The sequence below is a fragment of the Tyto alba genome, unplaced genomic scaffold, assembly GCF_018691265.1.
Source record: "Tyto alba isolate M040663 unplaced genomic scaffold, T.alba_DEE_v4.0 Super-Scaffold_21, whole genome shotgun sequence".
NCBI lineage: Eukaryota > Metazoa > Chordata > Aves > Strigiformes > Tytonidae > Tyto > Tyto alba.
In genome coordinates this window covers 5255600-5274032 of record NW_024881295.1, presented here as the reverse complement: position 1 = coordinate 5274032, position 18433 = coordinate 5255600, and the positions used below count along the sequence as shown (strand labels likewise).

Below are 18433 nucleotides of genomic sequence, written 5' to 3'. Positions count from 1 at the left end.
GCTTTGTCCTAAGAGCAGAACAGAAATATTATACAGTAAATCACATCCAGGGACTAAAATGAGAGCTGAGAAGAATTAGACCTGTCCTAGAATGGGCTAAGCCAAAACACAGGACTTTTAAAAACAAGTTTCCTCAAGGGTGGGGAGAGGAATCCTTCTGTAAATGCCCTGGTTAAGTGCTAAAACAAGTCTCATATTGTTATGAATGCAGTGTATTGATTACTCTAATTTCTTCAGGTGTTTCAATAAAGCATGAATATCAACAACGAACAGAGCTCCAAAAAATTCCATCGCTTGATACTGCAGAAAGGCACAAGTCTGTCCACAGGCAGCTGATGGCCTTTCAAGCAGATTTTATAGGGTTTTACATTAAAATTTATCCATTTCTGTTCATCTTCTGCACTACTGCCAAAATAAGATTCTAGTACTTTTTTTTTTTAAGTCTGATGATTCCTAGTTGTTCACAAACCAATGTGAATGGAATTCCATAAGTGAAAATTGTTTTCAAATCACACTAATAGAAAGAGAAGCAAATAATGCAAAATGGATTAGGATAACTTCAGTAACAGTACCATCCATCACTTACTTAAAATCATTCAACAAACAAGAAGTAGCAGAAATTTTAATAGTTATAATTATTTTGTTTTAACAGACTTACCCTCTTGCAGGATCTAAGGCAATCGCTCTGGGTTGATCCAATTCTTGCCAGAACAAAACTTTTCTCAGTGATCCATCTAAATTAGAAACTTCAATCCGATTTGTTTCAGAATCTGTCCAGTACAATTTCTCCCCCAGCCAGTCACATGCCAGCCCATCAGGTGACAGAAGTCCCGAAATGACCACGTTTTGTACACTCCCAGATTTATTGAATTCTGTTCGTTTAATGGCTTCTTCACTGACATCACTCCAGTATATCAACCCCTTTACAAACACGAAGTCCACGGCTGCTGCGTCCTCTAGGCCACCCACAATCACCGTGGCATTCTCCTTCCCATTTGCAGCATCCACCAGTCGCAGATCACGTCGGTTCGCATACAGCAACAGCGGGGCAGCTTTAAATGGGAGAGATAAAGGGTGGGGGGACAGACAGATGCATTAACACCACTCATATTAAGTATAACTTGCACTGCAATGGTGCATCAGGCTGTAACTACTAATTTAAGAAATTTTTTTAAAAATAAAAATAGGTGGGGGAACATTTTGAAGTTTGACTAAAAAGCGCCGACTTGAAGCCTTTCAACAGGGCTACAACTCAAGATGGCAACCTCATAATGGGCAGCTCATTATTCTGGGCTGTGCATTATTAAAATAAGATTAAATAAAAAGGGAGAGAACAAGCAAATGGGGGCTTGAAGCGCCCAAACAACACTGTTCTGTAGAGAAGGATGCTTAAATAAGAATCTGAAAGACAAGGGTAAAGCAGTTTTCTAAGCACTCAGCGCTGTCCCACTCAAGCACAGATTTTTTTTTTTTTTTGCTAGAATTTATTAATATACATCCCCACTTCTATAAAAGCATAATTCATGTCAAGCTATCAAAGCCACTGTGTTGGTTTTGGCTAGGATAGAGTTAATTTTCCTCACAGTAGCTAGCATGGGGCTGTGTTTTAGATTTGTGCTGGAAACAGTGTTGGTAATACAGGGATGTTTTAATTATTGCTGAGCAGTGCTTACACAGAGCCAAGGCTTTTTCTGCTTCTCACAGATCCCCACCAGCGAGCAGGCTGGGGGTGCACAAGCAGTTGGGAGGGGACACAGCTGGGACAGGGAAGGGACAACTGACCACAGGGATCCCCCACACCATATGTGTCATGCTCTGCATATAAAGCTGGGGGAAGAAGGAGGAAGGGGGACACGTTCAGAGTGATGACGTTTGTGTTCCCAAGTCACCGTCACACATGATGGATCCCGGCTGCCCTGGAGATGGCTGAGCACCTGCCTGCCCATCAGGAGTGGTGAATTAATTCCTGGCTTTGCTTTGCTGGTGTGTGCAGCTTTTGCTTTACTGATTAAACTGTCTTTATCTTAACACATGAGTTTTCTCACTTTTACCCTTCAATTCTCTTCCCTAACCCATGCAGGGGGAATGAGTGAGCAGCTGTACGGTGCTTAGTTGCTACCTAGGGTTAAACCATGACAGCTATCTGTATGTTGATACTCTCTGAAATGTCTCGAACATTTTACATGTAATACATACAAATACAAAATTCATTGCACAGTACAAGGTGAATGTTGTTTTAGGGTGTTGAAGTTGGTATGAGGAGGCATGGAGAAAAAAAAAAATATCTATAGGTTTGGACAACACAGAGTTCTTTCAAACTCTGCTCTACCACTCCTGTTTAGTTCTCTAGCACAAATACTTTATTTTATATGCTTTATTTGCTTACTCTATCAGTTTGCAAGGTCTGTATATTTTTCATACACAACACTTAAGATAACTAATGAAAAGTAGTAACCATGAAAACAGTTTCTTAAATGTAATATGACTGTTTATTTGTCCTTAACCACAAGCTATGTATAACATTATGAAAATTCCAGCCTCATTCCTACTTAAACAAAAGGTTAAGAAAAATACTACATTTGTATAAAGCAGATAATCACATCCTTTTAAATTCACTGTCAGAAAACATTTCTACATTTCCCTGTGTTTACTCAGGCACAGTAGCAACAGAGCTGTACAGCAGCATTTAGATACTTACTATGATTGGCATACTAAACACTCCTCTAGCTGTCACCACATAAATTTGATTAAAATCTTGCAGATGTATCCATTGGCATAGGTGGGCACTTTAAACTTCTGGCAGGTTGTATGTCCTACCCAAAAGGTTTATATTTATAGAGCAAAAGATGTGCATGGCTGAATAGTGTCAAGGGCTACACTTCCAGAAAAGATACAGTTCCCAATATGAGAAATTCACACAGAAATTAGAAATACTAACACAGACTTGAGAAAATTCAAAAGCTAATTTCCGAGATCAGACTATTCCCTCATTACCACAAAACTGTTTGTCAAAGATGCTGCCACGTGTGCACTGGGAGAAGCTGAAGGCACTAAGAAGTTCCTTAATCTAACTCCAAATAAACAAGTTCTGCTATATAAGTTTGGAAGCTTTTCCTTCTTTCTTTCTGTCTTCATTTTTTGTTGGTTTTTTTTGGTAAACAAACTAAATTGTTTATGCTGTCATCCTAATTTTAGAAACACTGAATATAAACTGTTTCATGACAATCTTTAGATAGAAAAGTTACCAAAATGGAGGGGGAATAAGAGGAAAGATTTGTTGGTTTTGATAAATGCTAAATTTGTATTCCCCCCTCCATAAGGCAAGTTTTTGTTCTGCAGCAAAACATTCAGTCTAGAGATTATATTTCCATGAAGAAGGTGCAGACTTCTCTAAAATGGAAATCAGAATTTTTCTATTAAGGAGGTTTATTACCTTACTTTATAATCTCCTTCCCTTCCTTGCATAATTTCCCACCCCCTAAAGATTTAAAATTAATTATAGGAGAGTTTTTTGAAGATCTGGTTGCTTATGATGACTACATTTTTCAGAAAAAAAAAAAAATCAATAAACTGAAAGCGGAAAAAATACTTTTTAAAGCCTGCATACAGTGGTAACCTGAAAAATCTAGTTAATAGCCAGCTCAATATCATCTAGTGCACCACAGGAAAGAGTGCAGCCAACTGGCAGAGCTCTCTCTAGTGAGACAGAAGCATTTGAAAAAAGGTAAATCGACGCACAAATGAGTATAGGCTCCATTATGATGTGTAACATGGAGCACAAGTACCCACGCACATGGCATGCACTGAACTGGAACACCACACATGTCAAGCGTAATCACCGAGGCCTGAAGGCATTGCTGAGCCTAACACAACTGCATCGCATAGGTTATTCACTCCTTGCTGGAGCTCAGAGCTGGCTGACGAAGTACTGGAGAAAACCTCATTTTCATGAATGATACAAGTTCGTTAAATGATGGCTCAGAAGAAACAAAGCTACACTTAGGATGTGTAGTTTCATGCAGATTGATTCAAAGCTGCAACTTGCAACACATTTCACAGGGCTGGCAGATGAGGATATCAAGCTTTCCAATTTGTTGCGACATTCAGGAATGAAGCACGCATCACCAAAATAATAAAAACCAGGTTTGTTCCCCCACCCCCTCCAACCCTTCCCAGAAAACACGAAGGTTTCAATACCCTATAAAACCCAGTTACTGAAGTTGCCAGCATTAGTACCTAGCATCATCTTTGCCATTTATTTGACTCAAAGAGCAACTCTGAAAGGAAAATAGTGGCAGAAGGTCCCATCCTGCCCCATGTAACTCACATTAAAAGAAGCAAAGGACACTGAAAAGACTGCTTTCTTGAATAACACAGTTATAAACTATACTAATAACCTAAGACAAGAAGTCCAAGAGAAACTCCATTGAAAGCTAGGCAACTATTCTGTTGTTTAAGTTATAATGGGGCAAAGAGATATAACTCAGGTTATCTTTTTTGAGAAGCTGAACTCTTCACAGATGTTTCTATTTCCCTTTCTATAGATATCATAAAAGTACATATTTTAACTGCAACAAACTATAAAACATTGAAAAGAAGCACACATTTTTAAAAGTAAAAACGCCCATCTTGGACATCAACAACTGAAACAGTAGTGAATATTACCATATCCTCTATCACCTGAGAGGTCTACATGTAGTTTATTCTTCGCAGTAAAGTACCCAATATAGAGTAAAAGCTATGCTTAGTTATAAAATAGGCTTTTTTGGTATCCACCAACAGGAAAAAACATCTGCTTAGAGAACACAATAGTTAGAAAAACTGAAGTGTAACACATTTGAACCGCAACAAAAAATTTAAATCATTAGAAACTCCTGCCAATATCAGGGCACTGAGCCTAACTGCTTAACTCCAGTATTCACATAACACATTCCCTAAGTTTACCAATCCAATATTAATATCCAGACACTGCCTTTTTTGCCTTACCTTTACAACTCAAATTTTACATCAGCATCTCTCTCTTCACCACCGAACTTCAGTTCTTGTACCAAATATTTCTCTTGGCTGCAACTCTTGTGTCTCTTCCTAGAATACTGAAAGTTGTTAGCCCCAAGATACTTAAGTGTGGTTTCCCTAACGCTTGTTTACTTAAGTCTTGCTTTGTACATCTAATTTGTGAGCGTCTGATCCTGGCTTAAAAATGCTGCAGCCTACCAGATGCAAAGTGATTAACCAATATAAAAAGATCAATTTACCAGCTTAAAATGTTTTTCAATTTGTTTGGTGCTTAAGTAGCAACTTCAAGCTGTCAGAATTTGTCATGCTTTTCTTTAACTAGTTCAGAGGCTTTTTCCACAAGTTCCCGCTTGCTCCTTTCCACTTTCAACAATCCATGACATCTCTGGGTGCCACGAGATCAGTGTTAGCTTCAGCATGCTCATTCTCTTTCACTGAAATGGAATTTAGCCTGGTTAAAGCAATTAGCAGTCTCCTTTTCCCAAAACCCTTTTCTTCTCACTCCCAACCTGCAGCAATACTGTTCTACCCCCTCACTTAGTTAAGGGCCCCTCCCCAAGCTGATTCAAATCATTACGTCAGTGAAAGGTCTGACCGGGTTAGTGAGTTGAATCAACTCAAGAAGTGGTCCAGCAAACTCCAAAACTAACATAAGGCGAGCAGCAGGGAGCTGGAAGGGGGAGCAGTTCTCCCCCTTTTCACTGGCAGCCTGCTAGATCTGCTCAAGATGCGACTGCAGCCACATCCTTTCTCCCCAGCTCCAGTTTCAGCTGTTGGTTCCCAACCTCTCTTCTGCATTGGCACTAGCACACGTCCCACACCAGGGCGAGACAACGCAGGGAGCTAAACCAGCAGAAGGCTACCGTGCTTCTCCCGCCCACCTGCCAAAAAGTAGTTTTTAACCAGCCACCATCCAGAACCAGTTCAGAACAAAATCAGATAAAGGTAAGTACTAGCACACCAGGAAAAGGGAGGACTGCATCAGCTTTGACAAATTAGTTGAACCAGTTGCTTATGAACCTCCAATTTAGGAACAGGACCTGCCAGACTAGAGGTGGCCACCATAAGTTGTTGCAACCTGCCCCAGAATCCCAGTGTGGCCCAGCCAGTAATACTGGGCAACCACTCACACCGTGGAAAGAAATATTCATGCAGGACTCCACTGGTGAGAAAGGCATGGATTGTTATGTTGGAAGATGATGTCGTTGAGCTGGGAAGAGAAAACTCTGTCTTTTAAAAGAAGTCTTGAAGAACTCTGACCATCTAAAGGTGAATTGATACTGCCAAGCACACTGCCATGAGGGCGGCAAACATGAGGACTGGAAAAGAGGAGACAGTGATGAGATGTGCCAAGCAAATAGACGCTGTCCTGGATGAGGCACAGTAAGCAAGAAGGATTTGTCAGATGCCTTGATGAAATGACATGCATCCATATTCAGCCCACAAGAAAAACAGATAAATAGGCATAGACAGCCCACACAGAGCATTAACTCAAAACCATTCATTAACCTCCTCAAAACCATTCTATACACAAAACTCCTTGTATGTAATACAATCCCCCCCATTCCCAAGATGTCCCACAGTGAGCCAACACAAGAACTTAAGAAAAACTCTCTGGACTGACACAAAGGTTCTGGCACAGTCAGTTGTGAGGACTCTCCCTTCACTCCCCAGGTTTCAAATTTCTTCATCACTGCTTATGCTTATATGGAACTTTGTATATTTGGTACCTGTGAATGTTTGAGTTTTGCTGCTCAGTTTGGGAGTGCAAGAAGGAAAAGGTTGAGGCAGCATTGGGAATAAAAGCCTGGGAGACTATCAAATCAGAAGAGAGGCAAGTTGCAAATGAAAATAAACTTCCCCAAAAAGCAAGGACCCAGCCTCAAGAAACTTATACAGAGATGGTTTATATTTTCAAACAAACAAAAAAAATCACCAGGAAATACATAAGAGTTTCAGCATAGCAAGCAGCAGGCCAGGATTTTGCACCAAGTGCTCCATCACACCACCTTTCCTGATTTATTCCACACAATCTTAAGAAAACGAATGAACTGATCAGTAGCCCCAATTCCACCTTCACTGTGAATGGAGAGCTCTCTCCTCTATGAACCTTCTTCTTCTCACAAATATACTTGCAGAACACAGCAGGCAACTAGGACTTTAGTAAACAAGCATGAGGCAGCCCACGCTTGTCAGAAAGGACCTTTTCTCCTCTTTTCAGATAACCTAAAGCGTATTCCACATGCTGAAGCAATCCAAGGGCTGTTCAGATGGTAACTGAAAAGGTTACAGGAAAAGTCAGGCTTGCCCATGAATGAGTAACCACATCACTGCAAAAGCAAAGACACCAAACAGCAATGACAACACTTGGATCCTGCAATGAGCTTCTGTCGTTAGTTTTGTAGGCCTTTGGCCAGACAGAAGCCGCGGACACCGAGACATCCTGCAAGACTACACGGTACAATGGCAGTAAGTCATCCTTTAGCCTTCTGAATAACAGGAAAAAAATTCTCTTGCTAGTTAGAAGGATAGAAGAAAGAGAATGAGAGGAGGAAAACAAAAAAATGGAGTACAGGGAAAGACAGAAATACCAGGTCCAGGCATAAAAACCCAACAGACCTGGCAGAGTATGGCAAAGCACACATGACTGAAGTACACCACCAACTCCAGCATATCCCAGGCATTTAACTTTCTGAATGGCAGGCATCACCTGTCAAATCATCCTGTTGGCAAAAGAGACATACAGCCAGCAGTTGATGACTTCCAAATTACCACAACCTGTCTCTTCTCAGTGTTAGGTAGCATACTCACACTCATCCTCCGTCCATCTTTCCATAACGTTGACTCTCCTACTCTGAAGTTCTTTCCATTGTACTCTCATGGGGATAAAACACACTACTTCAGCAGCTGACATCATCTTAACTTTATAGGCTAAATCTACCTTGCTGACAACAACACAGGATGAACAGAGAGCTATAGTCCATGGTCAGGCATCTGCTTGCAGCTGCATTGCCATATAATACCACTACCTTCTTCCATTACCCTGCTGCTTACAAGAAGGAGCCACAAAGCAGCAAGAAAATAAAAGTGACCTGACAGCAGTACAGTATGATTTCCTGCACCAGCAGCAGGCTCTGGAAAGCAGGAAAACTCGGATGTGTGACCAAGTAGTACTGTGATCCACATCATCTGCAGAACCTCAACATTACACTTCCCATTTCCTCAGGTGTCCTCATAACCTTCCTCCAACACTCTCCCAATGTCTCATATAGTTGTCAGAATAACACACAGTGCTGCAGATGAAGTCATACCCATTCCACACACACTGGCAATACCTCCCTAGTTCTACTGGAAACACCCATGTTTAAATCGACAAAATCTGTTTAATGAAAAAGTTGCTTTGCAGCAGTCTATGTGCATACTATCTCCTGTCTGCAAGCTATGTCTGACAGTTCTCCCGAGTGCGCACCTTCGCTTATGCAGAAAAAGAAATCTTGTTTGGCTCTATTGTATCAATTAGAGTCCCATATCTGAATAGGGATGTTATTTTGCAATCCAGACTTGAAGCTCTATGATGACAGATAAGACAACCTGATCACACTGAAACAAAACACTACCTTTCACACCTTCTGGCATCATCATTTCCTAAAGCACTTCTAACAGTAAGAAAACAAACCAAAAGCCTCTATCATATCCCTCATGAAGCTGTTGCAAGACTGTCCCTCCACTAAATTAGAGCACAGAGATACACAACATTGTGATGCTGTGACAGAGGAAGCCCATTTCCCAAAGCCTAGGAAGGCTAAAGGCCACAAGATACACCTTGTATATCCTGGCAAACTGAGACAAGAATGCTCCACAGTTTGTTGGTACTCTGGAGCAATTGCAGTTCATTATGTGTTCCAGCCGGGCTAGCATACGTGTTTGGGGGTGCACACCCCCTTGAGAATGGCCTGGAAGTGTTTGCCCTCAATCATTCCTGGCAGCTCACCTGCCTCCATAGCTGGAGGACCCTAGTTATTCTGGCAGACACCGTGTGGGAACAGCCCCAGCCACGGAGTCTCACCTGGATTGCCAACAGTTCCACATGGACTGGAAAAATCCACGCCCTGAACAGCGGCACACTACCTTCAAACTAACAAAAGGCTTTTTTCACACCGACAAGAAGTTCATAAGCACTGAGCTACCCTTAGATGACTTTCAACAACTTACCCAAGCTGGCATGCCTAGTACTTAAAAAATAGTCCTTAAATTTGTCAGTTTGTCTCATCAGGTACAAATCAAAACAATGTTTTAATTTATTTGTTCTTTTTTGTGGTTTGGGCTTTTTGTTTGTTTAGACTTTTGAAGCACTATCAGGAAGTTGTTGTAAAGCATGAATACAAAATTTAGTGCAAAAGACCCAAACTGGTCGATAGAATAACCCATAATACAGAAAACGTTGCCAATACTGACCAGTACAACACAAGAATGTAAGCAACAGCCGTCAGCTGGGACGTAACAGCGGGACTGACCTGGGGCTGAGAGAGGGGGGCAGCCACAGTACCGCCTCAAAGGCTTATCACATTTTCATCCCCCCACTTCTCTGCAATTCTTCAAAGAATGTATCAGCTATCCAGTGATTTCTTTGTGATATGCTTTCCAGACCAAGCTTGGTGAATGGCACCTTTGTCAGTTCATTCATCATAACAAATATTGAGAATAAAATAAGCCATAGCTCTAACTAGTAAAACAACTTCACAGATTTTGCTTCTCATGCAGGTAAAATACTTTCTTCAAGACAAGACAGTATCAACAATTTTGAAAAAATATGAAGGATTCACACAGAACTAGAAAACAGTTTTATAAGAAAATTGAAAGTAAATACTCACAGTGCAAATTTAAAACAACTTACCATTAGGCAAAGGAAAAAAAATTCTCAAACCAAAATTACACTTTGAACAGTCAAATTCTTAAGACTATTAAGTTTACTACAGATTAATATAATAAATAACAATTCCCATTCAAATTAACAGTCAGGGACTCTTTTTAAAGGGTAAAGTTTTGCACATACTTCAAGAATTTTGAAAATTATTGCACAGTTGATTCTTTTTTGGAAACACAGTTGGACCTATGTGATTTATTTTATTTTATTAATTCTCAAAACCACTCACATCCCAGCACTATTAATGTCAAATCTTCAACAGGTTTACATTAGATGTAGTGGCACGTGGGGGAAAAAAAAAAAAAAAAAAAATCAACAAAACCCAAAAAACCAAAACACACACATACTCAGGACCCCTTGAAAAAGGTGAATGGTCTCATCTTTTTCATATTGAATATGACTCATTTCTGGTAATGCAAAAGAAAAATAAACCAAACCATAAACACAAACCCACCCAACCTTGAATTATTTTACTTATGAATTCTACCATTACCTACAGGGTAAAGGCTAACTGTTAAGCCTCAGTTAAGTTTGAGTTATTAGAACACCAGTACATTTTCCAAATGGACATCCTAACAGTCACTGGAAGGTTTACAAATTCCTATTCTTCTATTATTCTTAATATTCCTACTCTTTTAATCCATGTGCGGACAAGAAGATTCTTGGATTTCCAAAGTGTTAACGTTTTCATTAACACTAATACTATGAGTACAAACCGGAGTTTTATCCACTGCTTTGACAGAACACCAAAGGAAAACAAGTTTGAAATTCTATGACACCTTACATTTCTGTTACCTTCCACATACACTTAACTTCCAGAATTCAATCAAACACATTAGTCACCTTCTAGAAGCCTGAACTCCCCGACAACCGACAGAGGAAAATGCTTATTGTTGAGGAGTTCTGGAGACATAAACAGTTGATTTTTTTGTTTTGTTTGTTTGGTTTAAAAAAAAAAAAAAAAAAAAGCAAAAACACACAAACAAAAAAACAACCAACCAACCAAAACACACACACCAAAAAAAACACCTAAACACTGCACTGCCCCCCCCCCCCCCCCAAAACATACAAATTATCTTTCTCCTCTGCAAACAGATTGGAGGGGTGGGTGGAAGAGTAAGAGGAGAAATATAAAAGAGGAAATTACATTTTGGTATCATAGAGAAGGAAAACAAATGATTTTTGATTAAGCAAAATTATATTGCTAGTTGATTAAGATTTTCTGTCTCAAATACGATTACTTTTCAAATCTGACATCAACAGCTCACACATGGCCCTCAAACAGAATTAAAACTATAATCCCATTTCTGCTGCATTGATTATATCATGAGGGAGTAATTCTATTTAGGTAATGTGATCCTGTAACAAGATACTAAAAAAATCTGTATGAATGTTGCCATTTTCCGTGTCTGTTTATATTAAAAACACTTCCTTATTGTTCTCTCCTTATAAATAATGAAGCTCGAAAAGCATTCCATCTTTTAAACTGACACGCTTCTTTCTCCAAGCTTGTAACGTTTTGCAAAGGAAACAAAGTATTACTAACTAAACCATTGCTTCTTTTAACCTCTACTTTGAATGGTATGTTCTTAAAAGTGTATTATAAATCAAATGGAAAAACGTATCACAGTATTCCCATTCTATTAATAGACTGCTAGGTTTGACTCCACTTCAAAATGGGTGGGAGACTGTGCCAATTACATTGGAATAAAAAGGTCTGTAGCATAAGATAATCACAAAGACAAAAACCCCACCCTATATAACTGCTTCACAGGAACATATCGAAAAGGAGAAATGATAACAAGATCATTTCTACTTCCAAACACCACCACTGTGTTCAGACCAAGTTCTGTCCATGTGGAGCAAATACCAAGCTTGCTCACATTGTGAATCTGCCATAAATATTTATAAATTACAAGAATATCTAGAGACCTTAATGAAGGCTCTCTATGTCAGCTTGCCTGCCTAATATATAAATAGAAAAAAGTTATTTAATGTTTAGGGTGTCAATACCCAGTAGTTATGTACAATCCATTAGAGATGCACTGCTTTCCCCTTCCAAGCCTTGGACAATTACCACAAAAGAATGACACAGCTCCTTTGTTTAGAACACTGTGTATTCTGTAACTCTGCAAGTGGTATATACTCTGAAACTACATAAGTGAGGGATAAGTTGAAAAAAATAAAGGTTATTATTAGAGAATGTATTTCTTTCACTAAACAGCAATTACCCTCTAGAAGAGCCATCACTACAAAGCGCTCAGCACAGAAGTGGAAGTACTCACTGCATGCTCATCCTAAACCTCATGTCCATACACCAACAGTCACCCTTGGTGAGCCATAGCATTTAGGTTCAAGGGCTCAACTTTTAAGCGAGCAACGCCAACTGCTTTATATAAATGTGAACAGACCATCCCTGAAGTCTGAAAGGCAGTTGCATCCTGCTTGCCTTTCTAAGCAACTTATTATCACCTACCGGTAAAAGTCCATCTGTGGGAAATTCCTCAGCAACGTAAATTCTGCTTCACTGGCAACAACTGCCTTCAAAGTACAAACAACCCCCAAGTGCCATCAAAGAAGCGGGCAGCAGCAGCAAAGGATTTCACCAGCCACATGTAGTTTACTAACCAAATCTCTCTCAGGTGAGTGGGCTGAAGCACAAGGGCTCCCCAGAAGGAGACCTGGGAGGGGAGCTGAGCACACATTACCAAGCACAGCAGAGCGAACGGCTCCAGCCAGAAGCAGGAGCGTGCAACAAAGCTTTAGTGACAATTGCATTTCTGGTGCCACTCAACAATAACATGTACCCCTCCCTATAGCACAAGGAAGTGGACTCTTTTGAAGAAGCCACCAGCAAAGAAATCCAAGTATTTAGCATTTCATAGGAAATTAATGAGGTTAAATATGCTGGGGACAAAGAATATAGTGTTTAAGTCTGCAGACTAGCTGCCAGAGAAGATAAATGATGGCAGATCAGAAACTGAGACTTATTTCTCCCTGTCTTCTTCCCCTACCGCATCCCCTCAGAAGGGGGAAAAATAATAAAAAAGAAAATTCTTTGCTTTACTTGATTTGAACCAAAAAGTAAATCCCACATTACATGCACTGCAGCAGGTATTTTTGAAGCTGGCATTTTTGAGATGTGACATCATCATAAAGGTGGATTACAGATGTCCAAAGGAATCAGATTTCTCCAGTTCCCAAAGACAGAGTTTAAAAGGTTCCTATGCTCCTGATCCTGACCTATCTTCCTGGGAAAAAAAAAAAAAAAAAAAAGCACCTCTACCCACTCTACAGCTTCTAGCCAAATTCCTTACTGAGAACTCAGGGAATACAGATGTAATCAATTCACTAGGGAAAAATGAAACATGAATATGGTTAATGGCCCTCTAACCAGTACTGCTGTGAAACATGAACAAAGCTTTTCACCTGAATATGTTTATATAACTCTCACTGGAAGGATAAAGAAGCCCATTATCTGCATAGACCTCTGACCAGATGTACCCAGCTTCACCCATATACCCAGAACTTCCCTGTATCTTCAGGGCACCTTGCCAAAAGTGCTACTTCATCTTACCTCCAAGACATAGCAAAAAATTCCATCAAATTTTCTAAGTGCTAATTTTTTCAGTTTTAAAGAAAAGCTAAAGCAATCTGATAAATGAACTATATCACAAAGATGCAATTGCAAAAACTATTAAAGTAATGATGGATTTTGTAACACCTTAAATCACTCTAATTTTAGACTATTCCTATGGAGAGATGAAAGAGGAAAATGCATTGGAAATCACAGAAAAGTCACACTGATTTCCGAGGAAGCGTACAATGAAAAAAACATGACTAGAATACAGTTGATTCAAGCTTGGGTTGAGAAACAGACGACGATGATTACCCAAAAACCCCAAACCAACAACTACAACAAAAGATATTTCCAAGTCTCATTGTCAAAACTTAGGTATTGTACAGTCCTAGGTGAAGAGACACTTTGCCTGAAGGCAAAAACATAGCTCCAGCTGAAACTCCACACTTCATCTCCAACTCGAGTGAGTGCTTCAGAAGTGAAAAGCCTACTCCTTGTCCCCTTCTCTAACTTCTAGTAGAAAAATATGTGCAAACACCTCCAGTCACAGCTTAGCAAGTCTTGAACATTAAACTCTTCTAAACTACATGCAAACAAGTCTATCTAAAGATACAAAAAAGCAAAGATGTTATATTTTTCAAAAGCAAGTAAGAACAGATTAAAACCAATTAAAACAATAACAACAGATTAAAACAAACTGTCTTCCGAAGGCATAAGAGGGAAAAGGTTTTAAAATACCCGTTACCAACCAGGCATTTTCATTTCTTCACTAACTGAGCTCAAGCACAGAGGTCTGCAATGTTCAGGATGTTTGCACAAACATAATTCATAAGATTCCTATTCAAACAAGAGCTTTATGCACTGTCTGCACAATCAGGGTTTAAAAACAAAACCAGCAATTGCAAGCTGACTGGAGAGTTATTTCTGGAAGAAAAGTAAAGCAAGAATACCTTCAGAGAAAGAAATCTCTCTTTATCACTTATTAAAAAGTTGAAACCTCAGTTTCACACCTATCTCTAGCTTCCCAACAGATGTGATGCCACTGCTATTGCCTCTTTGCAACTGCCTGTTATCTAACAAGATCCTGAATGGTTTCACAGCTGTCATGAGGAACACAGCAAAGCTGCCATGAAACAGCTCAAGCTCACTCCTCCGTACGTACCCTCAGGAAGCAGCTTCAAGAAGCCCTGCTGTTGGTCAGAGAAGAGGAAGCCTAATCCCCCAAATCAAACCAGGGGTCAAGAGAGAACAGAGACCAGACTGTGACAAGGGTCAAGAGGTTCCAGAAAAGTGAACCTCTTCTTCCATCAGTCATAATACGAAAAAAACAAAGAAAACAAAAAAAAACCAACAAACTAACCACAAAACCCCGAAACAAAACAAAATTTAAAAAATAAAAAACAAACAAAAAAACCCAAACCACAGAACCTCCACAGCAAGCTGTCATGACAATAACCTCCTGCTTGTTAGAAACCCAAACATCTGACCTGAAAACATCAGTAGGATCTGGCAGTCCTTGGAACAACTTTGAAAGAAAGGTACCTTGCCCCGTGCATCCATTTCTGCCTAGTAACGGTCTGATACTTCTTTAAGTCCTTATTAATTTACAGGGCACTGTGCTTCCAGGTTACCGATTTTGTTCCTTTCCAGATCAGTAAACAAGTCAACCCTAGTTCCCTCAGACTCATTATCACAGTTCAGTTATTGTAAACTTCAGTCCATTTGCTTTAAGTCGGCGAGAACACGGAGGCTAGTTCTGTTAGCAGCCAGTGCTGCAATCCACAAACATACACTATTACATTTTCTGAGTTTCAGTCTCCAGCACTGTTGGCTTGGCACCCTTCACAGCACTGAATTCACAAACCAAATAGTGAACTTCATAACTTCACCTCTACTTTCATGTACAAACCTAATCATACTCATGCTGGCACTGCCTCTGCCTCATTAAGGAACTGCTGACACCTCTTCTGAACTCAACACATCTTATTCAAACCAATTCTACTTGCATAGATGTTGTTTGTTAGGGAGGATGCGTGCATTAAAATTTGATTTTTGTTTCTTCAGAGTTCAGCTGTTCCTGCTGTTTATCTCTATCTAAGGTAACAATTAACCAGTAGGAAAATTACGATCGTGTCACAAACAGAAGATTACAACTTCAGGTAGGTGATCAAACAGCAGGAGCACATAAACACAGAAGAAACAAAAATACTGCTCGAATACAAATGTCCTTGGCAATAGACAAAAGATGAGAGACAAGAGGAGAAATGACAGTCTGGATGGTTTATAAACTGAATGTTACTTCACAGTGTCTTAGTAAGCACCATCAAGAATACAAAATTTGCAAAAGGACACATCGCTATTTAGAGATTAATTCAAATAAATGACAGTGACAGTATTATGTGACATTACATACAGCAGCAATTTCTGTGCTCTCATTTGAACCAGGTTGAACAGCAAGTTACAGCCAAACAAATGGTTCACTAGGAAGGGGTTTAATTGTTACATAATAAAATGAACTGATCAGGAAACAGTTTCTCTTTATACTCAACTTCACTTTTGAAAATTGGGGTTTCACTGCATAATAGAGTTCGAAATGTTACACAGACTATTTAAATAAGTATACTTGTATCTCTGCAAACAGGATACAATATGGCAAACAGATGCATAGGAAAAAAAAAAAAAGTGTATGGAGAAGAGGAAAATTTTTGTTTTGCAGAGTACTGAGCAACTGGCTACTGAGCAGTTACTTCAACCTAAACCACCTTTACTCTAGCTTTCATTAAAACACACTAGCATCAGTGAATTTTCTAAATCAAAGTGTAGTTGACTGTTAGCAATTAGCTTCTTCCCTGATCTAGTATGAAAAAATACAAGTAAACAGCAGAACGATGGATGCAAACACCACAGGTGATTTCTTCCCTAAAAGACAACATACAAAAATAGCTACTGCAGTTAAGTCTACAACATTAAAAAAAAACAAAAAAAAAAAAAAAAAGAAAAGAAAAAAAGAAATCCTCGCTTTTTGTACCAATTTTGTCCCATAAGACAAGAAATCTTGTTGGGGAGGTGAAGTGAAATAAAAATTCTCGGCTACTTTTAAGTGACATCTCCTTGTAAGGCACTCGACTGCTGATTTAAAGCTGTATGAACACCCGTGGCAGTTCACCAGTGAAACCCAAACTTCTCTCCAGTCCCAGCGCCGAGCCAGCCCAGCTGAGCGGAGCATTCACCCCTCGCCAACTCCGCACGCTCACTTCGCTGCGAGGAGGCTTTCAGTGAAACACCAGTTCCCAGGCACTTTCCAACCCCGCCACACTGAATACGTGAGGCTCCGCGCCCCACACCCGGCAGGATAAAACCCCACTCTCGCGGGTGGGGTGGGGGTGTGTGAAAAGAGGGGAGGGAGCCTGGAGATAGTAACAGTGAGCTCAGCCTGACATTCGCATGGCCGAGCTGCTGCTACCCCGGAGCTGCCTGCCGCCCACGGCCGGCTCGGGGGTGCGGAGAGACATGGGGGGGGGGGGGGCGTGTGCTGGGTTTTTTTTTGGGGGGGGGGGAAGGTTGGTGGTGTTTTGTGGTTCTGGTTTGTTTGAGAGTTTGTTGTTTTATTTTTTTTGTCTTTTTTTTTTTCCTTTCTTTTAAATAAATAAATAAATAAATAAAGAACAAACTTGAGAACAACAATGGAGCGGCGAAAGCGGGGGCCGGTGGCGGCGGGGGCCGCCGGGGAAGTTGCTGGGGAGCCGGGGAGGCGGCGGCTGGGCGAGAGCGCTGCCCCCGCGCCGGGCCCCGCGCCCCGCCGGCAGCCAGGCCTCTCCCCTCCCGCACGCCCAAACATGGCCCCTCGCCACCAACCCGGCAACTTTTCCCCCTGCTCCCCAACCCGCCCCCCCCCACCTCCACGCCGCCGCCGCCCCGCTCACCTCTCATCAGGGAACAAAAACTGCAGGCAAGTAGGCTACGCAGGACGGCCCCCATCTTCCTTCCCTCCTCGCTCTCACCGGCGGGGAGGCGGCGGCGAGGAGCAGCACCTCCGCTGCCAGTGCATGCTTCCAGGCGGGCGGGGAAGGCGGGGAAGGGCGGCCGCGGAGATTTCCCCCCCCCTCGCCGGTCCCTAGCAGGCCCCTTGCCCCGCCGCGCCGCCGCGGGAGCGGGCGCTGCCCTCCATGCCGGCCGCCGCCGCCGCCTCACCGCAACCGCCGCGGCCGTTCCCCCATCCACCCCCCCCCCCCTCCGCTCCTTCGCCCGGCCTCCGCCTCCGCCGGGCGCGCACAGGCGCAGGGATACAGTCCGCCTCCTCCTCCGCCTCCCCGCCGCGCCGCGCCCGGACGGCCGCTGGCTGCCGGAGCAGCGCCCGCCCCCCCCCCGGCACCTCTCCCGTCAGGGAGGGAGGGAGCGGGCGGCCGCGCGAGCGCGCACCGCGGCCGGCGCGCGCAGCCGGCTTCACGCACGAACACGCACACGCACACGCACGGCCGGCGGCCGCCCCGCGGCTGGCAGAAGCCCGGCGGGGTCGCGGTGCCCGCCCGCGGGCAGGGTGAGGGGACGAGGCGGCGGGGGGGGTGGGTGCGTGCTGGGGAGCTGGGCAGCCCGGCAGCCCCCGCAGTCGCATTCCAGAGGGACTACTTTTCCTTTCACCGCCTCCGCCGCCTGCGATGCGGTTGGCGGAGCAACACGGGGAGGGACGGGACTACTTTCTGCCACAGAGCAGGAGCGGCGGCGGCGGCGGGAGCACAAAGGCGGCCGCCGCTCCTCCGCCAGGTGAAGGCGGCCGCGGCTTGGCCGGGGGCACCTCAGGGCCGTCAGCGCCTGCCTTCTGCCCCGCCGATTAAATTAAAGGAAAACCTGCGGGGAGGGGGCTGTAGTGTTTGAGTATCGCGTGGGAGTGGGAAATTAAGCAACGCGGTGAAATT

The 18433-nt window shown here is 42.3% G+C and overlaps 1 protein-coding gene across 2 annotated transcripts in view; it reads right to left on the bottom strand.

Moving 5' to 3' along the window:
• LRP6 (LDL receptor related protein 6) overlaps positions 1–17706 on the bottom strand; it is a 125822-nt gene extending 108116 nt beyond the window's left edge. For both annotated transcript variants that reach the window (XM_042795379.1, XM_042795380.1), the window contains exons 1-2: positions 17444–17706; positions 659–1052 (exon numbers count right to left, since the gene is read on the bottom strand). In XM_042795379.1, coding sequence (XP_042651313.1) covers positions 659–1052; positions 17444–17498 — 449 coding nt within the window. In that variant the 5' untranslated portion in view covers positions 17499–17706. The remainder of the gene's footprint in view (positions 1–658; positions 1053–17443) is intronic.
• Positions 17707–18433: the final 727 nt, after the last annotated feature.